The sequence below is a fragment of the Python bivittatus genome, unplaced genomic scaffold (genome assembly GCF_059951505.1).
Source record: "Python bivittatus isolate LINGU-HERP-01145 unplaced genomic scaffold, Pbiv_v1 ctg000700_np1212, whole genome shotgun sequence".
In the NCBI taxonomy this organism is placed as follows: domain Eukaryota; kingdom Metazoa; phylum Chordata; class Lepidosauria; order Squamata; family Pythonidae; genus Python; species Python bivittatus.
Window position 1 is genome coordinate 43,756,408 of NW_028277098.1, and position 14,197 is coordinate 43,770,604.

General features: G+C 36.9%; 1 protein-coding gene across 2 annotated transcripts in view; it reads left to right on the forward strand.

Moving 5' to 3' along the window:
* The first annotated feature begins 237 nt into the window (after positions 1-237).
* Positions 238-14,197, forward strand: part of GLIS1 (GLIS family zinc finger 1) — a 143,313-nt gene continuing 129,353 nt past the window's right edge. Inside the window, exons 1-3 of one of the 2 annotated variants that reach the window (XM_088153803.1) lie at positions 238-483; positions 4,043-4,238; positions 13,049-14,144. In XM_088153803.1, the coding sequence (XP_088009929.1) occupies positions 4,096-4,238; positions 13,049-14,144 (1,239 nt within the window). In that variant the 5' untranslated portion in view covers positions 238-483; positions 4,043-4,095. The remainder of the gene's footprint in view (positions 484-4,042; positions 4,239-13,048; positions 14,145-14,197) is intronic. The other variant, XM_088153802.1, reaches the window with a different exon arrangement.

The following is a 14,197-nucleotide window of genomic DNA, read 5'->3' on the forward strand; positions in this document are numbered from 1 at the left end:
CCAACAACAGGGATGAATGGAAAGTGGCCTCTACAAAGCTGCAGTTTGCTTCCATTCCTAATTTTAGAATCTAGGAGTTGAGAGGTATAATCAGAGGTCTGCTCTTCCTCCAAGTATATGGCTACGATATTGTTTCCAGTTGTTCAGCTGAAGCTAATGAACAGCCCCCTTTCCTGCCAGTATGCATATTCTAGCAAGAGAACAATTGGATATCCGTTGTTTTAGAAAGAACATACAGTGTTCCTACTATTCTTTGGCAGTAATTTCAAAGTAAAACTGTTGTCTTCTTTTTTCTGCTCAGTGTCAGAATCTGCTCAGAAAAGTATCACAAAAGAGAGAGAACCTCTGCTTATTTCAACTTCTTTTTCTTTCACATTTTTAAGAGATGGTCTTGTCTCTACATCCCAGCTTCCTGTCTGTATCAGGGCTTGGGGTGGTTTTGCAGCATCTATAATGGCTGGGTCTGTGTGACTTCTCTGTGTGGTAAGTAACGCTCATGTGCGATTGAAACAATTCTTTTTGTTCTGGAAGGCTGCAACTACTACCTGGAAACCACATTGTTTTTTTTAAAGAATTAAATGATATAATTCTTAATTTAACAAACTAGTATAAGAAATATTTCAGATTTCAGATACATAAATTAGTGATACTTCATTCTAAAATATGGTGGGATTTGGATCCAAGTAGCAATAGTAGAATTTGGACCATATCTTAATGTTTTCTGGCGTTACAGTTAGCTGGCTAAAGATATTTTATCAGCAGGGCAGTAAACTGCACTCTGACACACATGCACACCCAATTCAGAGTATCAGCCAAGTTATTCTGGTATATGAGGATGGAATTTCCTAGCAGTACAAAAATACAGTAAATTAAATAATGTACATTTAAACTATATATCCTTTCAGAAATCTGATGTTCTAGAAGGCTGTCTCACACTGCTTAATGAAATCACCCCTGGGTCACCAGATTATTACCTATTGCAATATGTCCCATATAATTCTATCAATTGTTTCTTCTGTCTACACCCCACAATAGCAGCTTTTCTGGAGCTCCTGATACTTATGGTGCTCAAGACAGAATTAGCATTCTCTACAGAGCTATTGTATCCCCTAAAAGAAATCTCTCTTTCATTTTACCAGTTTTTATTTTAACGTTATATTGAGAACTACGTGTGCGTACCCAGCTCTCTAGTGTCCGTGCGTTTATGACTTCACCCCAAAGCAGCAGTTCACCTAACTAGCCATAAATGCACTATCTGCTTGGGTCTATAAACAGTCTTACTGCAAAAAAGTCTTTTTTAAGAAAGAAAAACTTTGTTTTCCATTAGACTAGTAAACAGGTACTTGCCTGTTGTGGAAAGACAAACTGGAAATGTAATAGCACGACAGGTGCTGATTGCTGTGATGGTTGATTTGATTTATTTTAAATCAGTGTCACGTAAAGCCTTGTTCTGAAAGGATACCTCACTGGTAGCTGTCAGTTAAAATGTTACTTTCTTTAGACATGTTATAGGTGCATTCTGTATGATGTCTCAAAATAGTAAGAATAAGCAAATGACTTAATTTGGCAGACGCCACAAAAGCCACAAAGCCTCTAGGGACAGTTTAGTGCGTTAGGCAAATATTTCAAACCTAACTTTGTTTTGAATGTGAGTCATTAGTTTTAAGTGTCATTACGGCTACTTATTCATTGTTCTTAATTGGGTAAATTTTTAAAATGCAAACTCTTTTTGAATTGGTTGCCCTTTTCATCCAGCCTTTGCAATTTCACTGTAAAGTTCCATTGGCTGATTTTTGGTACACATTTATTTGGTTGCTGTTTTTGTTTTAATCTTGGCATAATTGAGGGCCTTAAACCTGGTAAAAAATCCCTTTTTTAACATAGTGAAAATCATGCAAATTTACCTGTTATATAATTAGGGCGCTGGGTAGACTGTGTGCATATATAATTGATTTTAAATTTAATACAGTACAATGAACTTTGAATCTGAGTATTTGTCTTACAGAGAAATTATTGTCTAAAAACAAAAATTACTTGACTAAATATGCCATATATATTTAGGAAAAAATACATATAAACACAGCCATTTAAATTTGAAGACAGGCACAAGAGTAGAAAGAACTGTTTCTACAAACAAGAAATCAGAAAGTAGTGTCAGAACACTAAGACAGTGAATTTAAAAGTTATGACTTCATCTCATCACAGCAGAAAGAATAATAACTATGAGTGGAAGAATACCAGCCAGAGTGCAAAGCTCACCACAGTAATCTGCACTGCAACACGAGAACATATTTTAGGAACCTGAAAGTCCCCTACGTTATCCTTTTGTGAGTTGATTGTATTTATGTATCTATCCAGACTCACATTTTTTGCATAAGAGATTGTCAGTACCTTTCCCTTCAGTGTGAAAGCTGGCTAGTTTAACTGTGACTGTTTATTCAATAACCTCATTATATTCTTATTTGCCAGTTGTACTGACAGTGCTTTACTTTCTTGAATTTCAGTTACATGATGAAGCAAATAATTCAGTCATTCTGCAGCAGTCTTACTCACATGAATGGGTGACATCAATAAACCATCTGTATTTGGTTCAAAGCCCATTAGACTAAATCAAGAATTAGACACTGCATCCCTAGGAAGCAATGGTATATTAGCAATGATAAGGTCAGAGTTCAAAATCAATAGTGGGAGTGAGAATGCAAAGCCACAGTAATCTTCCATTACTGTATGAATATCTTAAATTCACAAGAAAGAGGTGAACCACTCCAGTTACTCCAGTTTGTGAACGGAAGTGGTAAAGAGGATACAAAGTGAAACTTGGAAATTGTATTCTATATACATTGATATGTGAAAAAGTACAATTTGATTTTGCTAATGTCTAAAAGCTAACATTAATATAAAACTGGGAATTATTGTGATTTTCTTGAAAGAGAAGCAAATACTGGAATGAAATACAGATTTCTGGCCTTCTTTGTCTGTTACTGTGCTGGTCTATGCCTATAATAAATATTGATTTGATTTATATGTTATTAGTATGCTTTAGTATATAGATTAAAAGCTGTTCTCTTGACACTTTAAAAGAAGAGACTTTGCTCCAATACTGTAAAATTCCCCACGTCCTTTGTAGCTGTGATTAAGAGAATATTAGTAGTAAGATGGAAGCAAATAAAATTCTTGTTTAAGTCACAGAGCATTTTAAATTGGCCTGTTTTTTTTTTTAATTGGCTTTCTTCTAATTAATATTGGTGTAAACTGAATGCATTGAAATCCTTTTTAAAAATATGGTTTGTCTTTTTGGACAGAATTTTTTTTTCATTATTAGAGCTCCCATATGGTGAATATGTTCTTAATAACCTAACATGTAGGTGAGGTGACAATATATTAGATACTAGTAAAGATACTGCAGTATTAGCATACTGGTAATTGCCAAAATTCTAAAATACTTCTCTGGATTTGAACTCTGGTTCTCTTTTCTTGCATGCAAAAACCACAGAGATATTTGGTATCCGTTGGTGATGCCTTCACTTTCGGAGGTTGGTTTGTTGGGCACCCAGGAGAGAGATGGAGTATGCCATTAGGAGTTTCATTCAGCCTTTATTCATGCTGCTTTAGGAAAAGAATCAAGACCTTCTGTTTCACCAGGCCTTTTTATTTTGCATTAAGTGATACTTGATTTGATTGTTTTTATGAGATGTTTATGCTTTTAATTTATTACTGTTAGTTGTCTGGTAAAAAGCAGGGTACAGACCAAAATGAAAACAAGAAACATTGATGCAGAGTATTGTGCTCATTCTTTTTGAACAGAATCTTGTTAAAGCTGTAATGTTATCTGGAAAAACCAATAATAATCAATCATGGTAGATAATTCTTTTGGAACTAAACTATGATTAATCTGAAATGCTTTGTTATGTCTCCTGATTTCATGAAGCCAGTCGTCAGCAATGGGTGGAATATGGTGGAGGGGAACAATGAGAGAGACTTCAACACTCTTAGTGAAGAGTTCATACTTATTTTTATCTTTCACTTCTCCTTCCTTTAACAGTGAATGGTGGCTACAGCCATTGTAATTTGATCTCTGAGAATAACGTGGTGGACATGGAGATGACTAATAGCTTGGGGCCTGTGTGTAGACAGAACCTGCGCTTCCACTCAGGAAACTCACTTGCCCGAGAACACCTGTTGCCGTGTGAAAGACTCCTACAAGTTAGTCAGCTGAACTTGTCTTGCTCAGATACCAGGTATTGTTTTCAGCTTTGATTGCCTTACATGCACAACCATTTTTGAAGTTGTGACGGTTCCCCAATGAGTATGGTTCCACATTTGCATATCATCCCTTCACCTTTCAGTTTGTTACAATGGCATCTTATACTTCAAGATATAAGGTGCTTTATACAGCACCTCCTTGCTGTGTTCTAGTTCAATAGAAGAATATTGGTTATTTAGCTACAGTCCAAAAGGAAAATACAGGTAGTCCTCATAGTTGTGGCCATTGCAGCGTCCCCACGGTCACATGATCACGATTTGGGTGCTTGGCAACTGGCTCACAATTACAATGGTCGCAGCATCCCACAGTCATGTGATCACAATTTGCGACCTCCTGCTGGCTTCCTCGTTGACTTTGCTTGTCCAAAGCCGGCAGTTGCAAACTGTGATCACGTGACTGTGAGATGATGCAACCATCGTAACTGTGAGCCAGTTGCCAAGCACACAAATCACGATCATGTGACCGTGGGGACGCTGCAATGGCCACAACTATGAGGACCCATTGTAAGTCCCCCTTGTTCAGCACTGTCATAACTTTGAACAGTTGCTGAACGAGGACTACCTGTACCTTAAAAAGAACAAATTCAGTCCTTTGCCAAATAAAATTTCCTGATGGAGCATCCCTTATCATGCTGTCTCTAATTCAAAATCTCTAATTAAAGAAGTAAACTGCCTCCCAGGACAATCTTCTCTATTATCAGGTAGCGACTAAACCATATTTGGTCTTGACTCATTGTGTTTTGTGAAGGCAGCCATTTTGACATATTCAGTGAACCATGGTTAAACAAATTGTGGCTTACTGCCCTTTCTTGTGATTTAAATAAATTAATTCAGGGCTTTAATTCTAAAAAACAGTTTTGCTGTGTTTTAGTTATAGTCCTTCCTATATCTGAAGAATGCCATGGTATCTCCTGTTAATTAATTTCCTCCATTGCTACAATCTCTGCTGTGGTTTCCTACAGCCAAATTAATATTGGCTAATCACTGGCTGTTTTGTTTTGTTTTTTCTCTCTCTCTCTCTCTCTTATCCAGGCTAACAGCATTTATACATATATTGGCAGAGATTAGTTAGGCAGATAAAGATAGTAGCTTAGTCAATATAGAGATAAAACGTCCCTCTCTTTCTATCTATATAATGTATGTTGGGGTCCCTTGAGCCTTATGGGGGGGTTAGCATATCTTTCACATTTTTCTACTGAGTTGAGTACTGCTTACACAGAGCGTGATTTCTGTGTATGAAAATTGATCTCTAGCCTTTTCCATAAGCCGTTGTGGATGAAGAGAAAGAAAATATGTTTGTAAAGGGGTTAAAACAAATCATCTATTTGAGTTTAGTGGATCAGAGGCTTGGTTTCAAATTCTAGAAAGTAAATCTTTCCAAGCTACAGCATGAAAGGAAAAAGGGTAAAACAGTATCTCCTGTAAGATGATATGACAGCATAGTGACTTATTAGTAGGATGTTGGTGCTTTTAAAACAAGGAATAAAAACCATCAAACAGCTTAATTTCTACAAAAGACTTCTAAATGTAGCATGATAAATACTATCCTTCCTTGGGAGATAATGGCAGTTGTACTTTAGGAAATCAGGATGGGTTGTTTACATGTTTGAGTAAACGTATATCTTTATCATTACTGAATAGAATAGCTGCACTCCAAATTACTGTACCATAAAATCCTATTTTTGTATAAAGATTCCCAAGTATTTTGCCTATTACTTGATTCTGTATATAGAGCAGTATCTGTGGAGCAGATGGGTCAAAATCTGCAAGATGGTCATACACATGTACAAAAGGGACAGATCATCTATCATCATGCAGATTTTGATCCTCCCAACAGATGTCCATGATGCATAGCAAAGAATTCTCTCAATTCAATCTCTTTTGATAGAAATATCAAAATACATAATGAAATTTGGTAAGTAATTCTACTGTAGGCTTATTTTCCCAAATTATAAATTGTTGCAGTACCATAAATTAATTCTTTTTTTAATGTTAACTGCCAGATTGAAATAGAAATAGAATAGAAATAGAAATATAATACATCTTTTAGGCTCAGTGGCATAGTATTTGGAAATGTAGGAAACAGTACTTCTTAAAATTCATGTATGTTTTCAAATTACTAATTTTTAATGGTTCTTTTTGTACTCCTGTTCTTTGAAATGTCTTATTTTGTTCTTCTACGTTTTATTGATGCATTATATTGATAAAAACAAAGAAATATAAACTTGCATATTTTTGTGAAAATCAGATAACTGATTTGATAACATACTTTAATCTGATTATATCAGTGGCAGATTTGTTTTCAGGTCTATATTTGTTTAAGAAATTGAAAAATCCCATTTAAATCTAGTGTTGTAAAAAACATTTTAATCAAGTTTTCAGTCAAGTTCCTTCCTCAGTAGACATGAGTTTGAGAGAAAATTGCTACAAATAAATAAATAGGCTTCCAGTATTTATCTTGCTTGAGGAAACAGACTTCCATTTGCAGTACAGGGTAGGATTTTGGCTTTCCCTTCTTCCTTCTGTAGCTCATGGCCCCTGATTCTGATCTGCAGGATCCCCCAGCCCTCTGGATCAGTTTTTGTGGGCATGCTAAAGACTGTAAGGGGAAATAGCCTCCTCTCTGTCCACTGACAGATGCCCTTCGTTTGCTCTGAGGGATTAATTGGATAACACCAGACCTTGAATCATTTTGCTTCTTTGAAAATTTGAACAGAAGTAGACAAAAGCCTTCAAAATTTCGGCTTTTATACGGTATAATGCCAGTTTCCATAGTCCCAGCATGAAGCAGCAAGGATTTTAATTCAGTCATGGAAGCTTTGCTGTTTTTAATTTTATTATATATGTTAACGCCATCTTGACCTTGTTAGGAATCCACATGGTGCTTACTGCTAACAAGCTGGTTTTATTCTGTCATTGACGACAATTATGATGCAAAGATAATTGGGGTTGGAGCAAACAAAAGGAGGAAGAGAAGACCCGGCTTAGATCTTTTCAGGAGCGTTTTGAAAAATCCATAATGAGGAAATGACAGATGCCTGTATTCAGGGGATCATAGTATTCCCTTATGAAATATGAACTCCTTACAACTCTGTTTCAGAGAAGATTCCCAGAACAACACAGGATTATATGCCACAGAACATGAAAGAGGTGCTATTGTGATATAAAGCAGCAGGTGACTGAAATAATTCCTTTTACTCCTGAAACCTGCCCTTAGGTTCTGTAGTTTTGTCATTTTCTCAGTAACTGAATAGTGAATATATATCAGTATTCTCAGTCTTATCATTAGTTTGCTTGCTTTTGGCACCACAGGTTACATATAAATTTATATTTCTATGTCTGTCTGTCTGTCTGTCTGTCTCTCTTAAGAGTTCCTTGCACTCAGGTTGTCTCACATTCTCATCCTCCCCAAGGTAGCTGTGCAAACTCTGGACAGTTGCCAGAAAGAATTTATGAGATGTTGCTCTAACAAGAGACAGTCTTTAGTTGAGATCAGGTACTTGAGCAGGGGTCATGGTGTACTGACCTGCCACCCAACAGTGATATGGAAAGTCTTTAAACGGACAGAAGATTGATTTGGAATGGATTACAGAACTTCTGTTTCTGTTTTTTCAACTAGGGTGTGTCTTGACAGAGGAGAGTCACTAGCATATGGTGGCACTATGGTGACCAGGGATCAACATTCCCGTTTCCCCCCATTATGAGTCAAGCATTTCCCTCAGAACTGTTCCCTTCCTCCTACTGCCCCTTTTGAGAGTCCCCTCTGCTTGCTTATAACTTTGTAAATGGTTTTTTTAGCTCATTTTCTTTGGTAGAGACAGAAATAGGTGTGAATGTACTAACCAGAATCCTATAAGGAAGATTTCTAAAACATGCAGACTTTATAAAATATAAAGAGAAGAGAAGACAAATCAGGTGATAAGATGATACTGTAGTAACTTCTGAAACTAAAGGTTTCTTTATAGATCAGATGTTCACTGTCCCTCATCTCCTAACAGTATTATTATATAAACAAGCCTTCTTTTTCATGTTTTTTCAAGCTTTCCCTCCAAAATTTTTGTCCAGGAAAAAGGAGCACATCCCAATGGAGTTATAAAATCATTGGTTTAAAATCCTTTTTTTTTCTTTGCTAAGACTTGTCAAACACTTCTAACTCCTTTAAAGACAAAATTATACTGCCAGTTTAACTCTCTTTAGGCAAGGAACATTTTTCTCATTAAAATCTTTCTCTTCCTGTCCAAAAGTTCCTTTACCTGACATCTGATTTATCAACCACCACTAGCAAGTTCTCTCCAGCTGCTTTATCAGTCAAAGTGGTTATCCCTTCCTTACCTTTTATAGCACCAGTGAGTTGTACACTTGTAACAGCTTCCTCATTTATTACTGTACCCTAACCCTCTATTGTAACTGACTGTTGGATAAGGAACCCCAAGTTATTATGGTAAGTTTTTCCAGGGATATCCTCATTGCATGCCGAAAGACACTGGTTTAGTCTCTGTAAATTAACTGGACTTCTGGCCAACAGAGATTTGTTATTAGAGATCGTAACTATATTAAAAGAAGGGCATATCACCGTATCTTCAAGTTTAATTCAAACTGTAGTGTTCTTACGAACTCACTGTGTGGCCAGTTGACAAACCAGACTTCTAAAAGTGAAATTCAAGAAGACTGAAATAATTGATGGCTGGATGTTACTTGTGATCTATACTTGTAATTGATAGCCTCAGCCTAATTTCATCACTTGGGTTTAGAGCTTTAGAATGCCTCTGGAAACATCACTGCACCTAGCATTCCTAGAGCAATGCTGGTAATATGGTTGTGGCAGTGGCAAAGCATCTAATAAACACTGTCTAGTGCTGAAACTACAGCCTTACTTCCCATGTGAATCCAAAGAGCACGTTAATATCTTTGAGTTTAATGCTAGTCTAATATAACTTGCTCTGTCTAGGCTTTCTCTTGATGATTGATTAATCAAAAGTTTCAGCGCATAAAAATACTCTAGGTTATCTCCTAACAGCAGTAGATTACTAGGGTCATATAACACTGTCAATACCTGCAGTGCTTTCCAGTAATATCATAAGCACAGTTTTAGTGCTAGTTTCTGCAGGAACCAACTTGTGCATTATCTCTCTGCAATTCCCAGCCGAAGGAGAATTCTCCCATTTTTAAAGGGATAAGACAAATGCATCCATCATCTTTACATTGTAGTTGTTGCTTCCATTTGGATGCAATCATTTCATCTGTCAGTTTGTCCCATTATTTCTGTCAACCTGCCTGACACTTCCTATCCTATGAAATCCAACACTGCATATGTGTTCGAAAATATTCTTACATTGCATGTTAAGATGAAACCAAATCTGCACCAAATTTAAGTCAGTCGAAGAAAAATGTAAGTGGACTTCAATTGTGTAAAATACCATGAAACTCAACCCGGTGGTAGCAGATCCATGGCTTTCAATTTGTTTTGCCAAATGGCACTTAAATGATCAACTTTAGGGCTGCACAGTGCTTTGGATTCAAAGGCAAAGAGGGACTGCAGAGGGCAACTGCATGATCCTGGAAAAAGTTGCAGCTGCTTTAAGGAGCTGCAGACTGGTGCTGCCTTTGGAACACTCCAAAGCACCTTTTTGCCTTTAAGTCTTAAGCACTGTACAGCCATAGTAAATTTCATTTAGAAATCCCTTATCTTCCATATTGCATTAAGTTTAACACATCCCTCAGGCTCTTTTCCTTTTCCTAGACTATGTTCTAGGATTTGAATCCTATCTAAAAGTGAGTGAGCTACAGGGACCATATTTATAGTAATCTCAAAAGGGCATCAGCATCTTTCCACATCCATCATATCCCTGTTTTAAACATGCTGTTTTAGTGTTTAGTAGGGTAGGTGTGCTCCATCCTAGGTAGCATTGCTAACAGTTTCAGTCAAGATTTTTCTCTTTCTTAATTTGAAATTTCAGAATGTAGAATTCATGAGTGCTTGTTAGCTTGTTAGCATTACCAGAGTTTTTGCTTGGCTGTATTTAGCCTTGAGTCAAAAGCCACTACAAGTGGAAAAATAATGGGGTTCTATTAATGCCTGTTACCGCCTTTTTTTGTGTGGAGGGGAGGTTTGTTAAAAATGTAGTGTATAATTATTTTACAAACAAATTCAAGAAAATGTCCTGCCTGGGCTTAAAAACAATACATTGTTGCTGTTATTCTCAGCGTCCATTAAATTTACAACTCCTTCAGAAATTAAGATTGTCAATAGAGGAGAAAAGATGGAATAACGTGAATATTTTATACGTTTACTTTTTGTACTTGTTTGACCATTCCTGAAAATTTCTACTGACCATTCCAGAAAATTTATATTATTTATTTTTAAATCCTAGAAGTACAATAACAAAGCAAAAACCTAACGAAACCTTGGTATCTATTGCAGTCAGCAAAACTATTGGCTGTTGCCAACAAAACCATCTATTTTTCCTAATGTGCTTAAAACCTTTATCAATTTGAATTTGAAGACTTTTATTGCTGCTCTCATCTCCAGTAACAAGAATCATAAGGAAAGCTTCAGTAGTATAGATATCAGGGAGCCAAGATCAAGGAAGCAAGAATTACACACATTTCAGTAAGGTATCTTTGATGCTAGTCTGGGAGCCATACAGAATCTTGGAAACTTGGAATCTTGGGATTTTCCGCCTTCATGTAATCATTCAGGTAGAGTCTCTTTGAATAATTTGAAAGGCTTCTTCCAGGTTTCTTGCCACCTGGGCTGAGCTGCTGTTTATGAGATAAGCTGCCAGTAGACTCACCTTTATCACTTGTTTGTTTATGTCTATTATGCCTTCCATTCCTTTCTCAGCCTCCCCATAATCTCTCACAAAAGGAGTCTGGGTTTGTACTATATAATCATAGGGTTGGAAGGGATCTTAAGGGAGTATCCAAACCAGTGTTTTTCAAATTTGGCATCTTAAAATGTGTGGACTTCAACTCTCAGAATTCCTCGGCCAGAATTCTGGGAGTTGAAGTTCACAGATCTTAATGTCACCAAGTTTGCAAACAGTGATCTAAACCAACTTTTTAGTCAAGGCAGGATCATATTAATCTGGAATTAAAAATAAAAGCAATGACATGATTTGAGACAAATCTGAAGCAAGAGAATTCTGAAATCATTTCAGAGTTCTATATTGAAGAGATGGTAAGATGTCAAAGAAAGGAATTGAAGAATGTTACCGTTCAAGAAAATTTTGAGGAAAAGGAAGTCGTAAATGTTGCAAAATGTTGAACAGTGGTAAGGCTGCAGGTGTTGGAGGAGTAACTGGGAAAAAAAAGTAAAAGTAAGGATGCAGTTTACTTATGGAGTGGTATTAAACTTGTGTGATGTGTGTGTGAGAGGTTTGTGTCTCTGCCTGATGATTGGAAGAATACCATTATTATTCTCCCATAGAAGGGAAAGCTACCAAGAATACATGGAACATCTATAAAGGGATTAGAGTGTTAAAATAAAAGGAGATCTCCATGTAAGTCACTTTGGGTCTTAAAGAGTAGGTGGAATATAAATCCAACTAAAATAAAATAATAAAAGATTAAGATACTATCAAAAGAAACTGTAGTGAATCAAATATTATTTGAAATAGAAATGTTAAGGTTCATAGTGCTAAAGATAAAAGTAGCAAGTCTTAATGAAAAAGAATAAAGTTTCTTCCAGTGGAATTAAAATCCTAAACTTGTATCTGATGAATCATTATACCATAATAAAAAGATTAAACTTTGCCAGATCAGCATTCCAGACCAATGTTATATTATTAAAAAAGGAACATATTCTGAATCTTTTTAAGGTGATGTTTTGAATTTGTGGGATTTATTAGAGTGCTTGTACATGTGTTGAAAATATTTTTAGAATGTTTCCCAACCTGTTCTTTATATATGTTATATAACTCTAAATATAAAACTATATGCTGGATATATATAGGAAAGATAGAACCAATTCATGGATATATCTTCAAACCAGAACCTTCTATCTAAGGATTCTGCCATCTACTTCAGCATGACATGTGTACTGCAGGCAAGCTTATTACATAAATTATCTTAGTACTGGTATTCCATGAAATAGACTGTCACTGATTAGGGATATAAATAAGTGCTATCATGTCCTTTTCTAATAGTAAGTGAAGTCAATTTCAGAAGGTCTCAATAAACACAATGGTTTTTAACACATTACAATTATTAATTGATAGGGTACTTTTAATCTGCATCTGCATCTGCATAACCTGTCTTCTCTTCTTCCCCCCATCTCAATTTGAATCCTACACCAGTCTAGCCACCCTATGCATCTGATGAAGTGAGCTTCAGCTCACAAAAGCTTATGCCTTTTAATAAAATTGGCTAATCATAAGGTGATACCAGACCCCTAAAGTAAATTTAAGGTTTTTGACATTTCTGCTGGAGCTGAATTAAACTGTATGATTGGGAAGAACTGAAAATAGGTAATGCGTTATATTTTGCCTATATTACCTATTGAATCCATGGCATGCATTTAATGTATGCATTTTGCAAACTGTTGTAGTGGTACTTTGATTAGTATGAGCGCAGTTTGCTCATACCTTACCAGAAATATTACACTTTTTGATTGCCAGTGAGAAAGCATTAAAAAATGCTGAAATGCAGGTATTGAATAGAGTGAGAGATAGTGTACACAAGAACTCAGATCAGCCCTTGCTAAGAAGCTTAATTGATGTTACATCTTGCATGAAAATGCTAAATTCTCAACATCCTAGTGATGATAAATGAAACTGTGTTGCAGGCCTCTCCAGTTTCAAGACTCAGCAGATTCTACCACTCCATGCATGAATGGAAGTCACACTACTCAGCATATAAAACAGGAGTGTTTGGGTGATTATAAGGGCCTATCTGAGATTTCGGCACACAGAGGGATTACTGACGGAATGGAACTGAAAGGCTCGGGCAGCCTTCATCTTGAAGTAGACCACAATAGCCTTACCAATTCACTTTCATCGCAATTGTTTAATAATGAACATAGCCCCTCCCTGGGCTCCTTGTCACTCAACAGCCCTCCACATTCAAGTCGACAACAGGCAAGCAACCTGAAGAAGAGATGCATCTCTGTGCTGCCATCTTCTGCTGATGGGATTGATATTACAACTATCATCCATACATCACAGACCTCGCTGGTTACCTGTGTGAATGGACTGTGGACTAATTCAGCTGGCGTTTCCTCTTCTCCTGGAGAGATCACTCTCCATAGCACTCAGAAACCCTCTCGCCCCCAGTCCTGCTCCCAACCTGGGAACCACTGCCATATTCCTTCCCCTTCGGTATGCCTTGTCCCTGTTTCCACTGAAACTGTCCGAGGGGACTGTGATCATTCCCCAATGCAGCACGCAGGAGAAAATGCAAGCTTCTGTCTTATAATGAATACTGCTTCTGCTCCTCAGCCAGATATTTTACACAGCAAACAGAAGTTGAATTTCTTAAAACAGGAACCACTTGATGAATATTCTTCTGCCTCCAACCTTTTTCAGCATCATCAAGAGCTGCCACCACCTTATCATTTACACCAGCAGCAAAACCACACTCAGGGGGCACTAACACATTTACAGGCCTCTATGTCTCCCAAGTCTCTTCAGATGAGTGAAGGTGATGAGCAGGAGGTCAGCAGCGGTAAGCAGATCTGTCGATGGATTGACTGTAGTGCTGTCTATGATCAGCAAGATGAATTGGTTCGGCACATAGAAAAGACACATATTGATCAAAGGAAAGGAGAGGACTTCACTTGCTTCTGGACAGGCTGCGTCCGCCGGTATAAGCCTTTCAACGCTCGTTACAAGTTGCTAATCCATATGAGAGTTCATTCAGGAGAAAAACCAAACAAGTGTATGGTAAGTCCAGAATGCATTTATTTGACTAGAAATACTCTGAGATGTCTCCACTT